At 40.5% G+C, this 2805-nt stretch overlaps 1 protein-coding gene across 1 annotated transcript in view; it reads right to left on the bottom strand.

Annotated features, from left to right (window-relative positions):
* Nucleotides 1-2294, bottom strand: part of SARC_04232 (hypothetical protein) — a gene marked incomplete at its 5' end in the record, with an annotated part of 3724 nt that extends 1430 nt beyond the window's left edge. Inside the window, 5 exons of the mRNA XM_014301958.1 lie at nucleotides 125-256; nucleotides 512-621; nucleotides 1428-1553; nucleotides 1738-1826; nucleotides 2173-2294. Of these exons, the coding sequence (XP_014157433.1) occupies nucleotides 125-256; nucleotides 512-621; nucleotides 1428-1553; nucleotides 1738-1826; nucleotides 2173-2294 (579 nt within the window). The remainder of the gene's footprint in view (nucleotides 1-124; nucleotides 257-511; nucleotides 622-1427; nucleotides 1554-1737; nucleotides 1827-2172) is intronic.
* Between the last annotated feature and the right edge of the window lie 511 nt (nucleotides 2295-2805).

Here is a 2805-nt window from a genome sequence, read left to right as displayed (position 1 = left end):
AGTGTGTGTGAGTGTGCGTGAGTGTGAGTGAGTGAGTGAGTGAGTGAGTATATTATGTTGTTACTTGCATACGAATAAGTCATACATCAACACTCTGACACTCTTTTCTGCTTCTCAATCATACCCGCTAGGAGTTGGCAATGCACAGTGCCCTTCGTGTTCGAATGAAGGGTCTGCGGGTGTGAGCACAGGTGATTCATTGTCCAAACCGCTACCGCCTTCGACATACTGTCCGTTCTTCTGATCCGTCACCACCCTGCAGGTATGACCATTTCCACTCTTGAATTAACCATGAATACAAGAGAACAAACAGCACCATTTGGAGTTGAAAACTACTTGTGACTGTTTAAAAATCCTAATAACTACTTTTCAATGAAATTCTACAGTTCACGGTACTCGGTAGCTGATTGAGGACTTGCTTGCGTCTTAAGCAACAAGAGTGCCACAAGTACAATGAAAACATCAGAGCAAAATCCGCCACACAAAATCCACACAAAACCGACATACATACTTATTCCACCATGTTAATCGAAGATCGTCTGTGCCCACATTTTGAACGCACATGTGGTATTGCCAGTAGTAAAAGTAGTTGAATTTAACGAAAAAGGGTATGGCAGTGACCTGTGGAATAATAAAGTACAACGTAACAATTAAATAGCTGTCACGGGAGTGCTAGTCGCTCATTCCCTACATAATAGTCATTTGATGTACTATCGACCCTAATTTGCGTAACAGTACACCCCGCAATGTGAAAATATTGCGGACGACCGGAACAAAAATGCAAAACTACCATGTTTGAAAGTATATTAGAACTAAACTACTAACCCAATTCTAATCTGATAAAAAAAAAATCATAATGAGCGAACAACAATGCTTTCAACGAATGAGTGCTTAAATGTACACGGAGAAATTCACATGATGCACATTTTAATCAACCAAATAAAAAAAATACCCGTCAAGCAGATAGTGCTTACAAGAGAGTACTTTAAATGGTCACTTCTGGATGCAAGCTATCGAACAAACTATACATATATACACGAAATTCTTGGATTTGAGCCATATCGTGCTTTCTTTACATGTTCAACATCATCTATAAAACAGCATTCGTGAACATACATACTAATGAATAGACAAGGAGATACATACATAAATATGAGTGTATGCGCTTATATTTTCTCCTAATACATTATGTGATTGGGGCGCTTGACCTAAACTGTTACATATACACATTTTGGTATACCACATACTATCCATTCATAATCCTGAACAACACGATCCGACGTATAGTCTGGTCCTCAACTTCTGCGGCGCGACTTGACACTTTTGTGGTAGAACTCGAAACAAGGGAGTAAGAAACTTTCCTGACGGGCCTAAGCACAGAAGCCCTATCAGGTAACAGGCAGACATTTATGTTCTTGAACGCGTACCTTCACATTCTCCGTGGTCCGTGTGTAGACTTGCGCATATCGGAGCTTCTTCAGATTCAGAGCGTGGAGTTCTTTTAATATCTTTGTCGGTTCGTATAGCTCGCCATCGGAGGATGGTTCTGGCAGCTAAATATATAAGCACGGTATTTCATTCTAATGATTTCCATTAATGTAGAAAGGGAAGCATTTAAACATTCTGGAAAGCTCACGGTGCTGTGGCACACAACCTAATACATCTCAACCTTAAATAAACTGGGTATTCAAATAGCACCAGTTTGCTAAGTGGACGCTTATGGCTCAGTGAACCTACCTCCTTGAAGAATTCGTCGAAAAAATGGTGATCTATAGGTCGCGGTTTCGTCTTCTCTATTCGGTACGGTACTATGCTGTCGTGTGGAGCTGTTGGTTTATAAGATGAAAATTGATAACGATCAAGAACGTGCTAAAACTCGTGATACCGTGAACTACATATCAAGGTGCATCGATAGCGTAGATACCTATATGTTCTCCAGCGTATGCTACACACACGTTTTTCATCGGCACCTTGAGAATACCTTGTAGATGCAGTGACCACACACTTCACTTCCTAAGAATCTACCCATCGCGCTGATACACAAATACTAGACATGTGCAGCAAAATCGCACAGATTTGTATGTCGCGGACGATTCAGCTGTAAATGACATCAGCTATCATCAGAGGAATCACAGAAGCTGCTCGATGTCAACTACTTCATGCAAGGCTTACCGTATCCATATCTGACTGAAGATTGCCTGGCCTTGTATGAGGAATCGGGCAAAACGTGGTAGTAGTGGCAGTTCGTCGATGTCTTCGTGCCGTCGGAATGGATCTCATTTACCTCAGCCATCCACGAATCCAAAATAACGCCTCTGCAGGTATTCACAGCGAAATGTCATTGACAAAGCATATTCAACATCTGCCAGACGATTTGTTTGAAAGGTACCGTGAAATCTAGAATAACGCCTCTGTTGGTATTCGCAGTATACTGCCGATCACATAGCACAAAATGATCTGCCAAACGGATCAGCTCTAAAAGTAAAGTGGTGAACACGACGAACAACTGAATTCTCAGATTGACTGCAATGTCCAAAACAGCTTTAACAGTTCCATAACACAATCAACAATGAAATACTCGTGTACCAAGAGAATCTGGCTGACAACTGTAATAAACAGTAGTATACAAATACAACTTGGTGGCTTGGGTCGTCCAGCAACCAAATTTCACAATCGATCGCTCATTTATATATATATATATATATATATATATATATATATATATATATATACTATATATATATATATGTGTGTGTGTGTGTGTGTGTGTGTTGTTGTGTGTTGTGTGTGTCGTGTGTGTGTGTG

The sequence above is a fragment of the Sphaeroforma arctica genome, assembly GCF_001186125.1.
Source record: "Sphaeroforma arctica JP610 unplaced genomic scaffold supercont1.231, whole genome shotgun sequence".
NCBI classification, from domain to species: Eukaryota; class Ichthyosporea; order Ichthyophonida; genus Sphaeroforma; species Sphaeroforma arctica.
The sequence above is the reverse complement of the archived record's forward strand: the minus strand, read 5'-3'. Positions and strand labels throughout refer to the sequence as shown.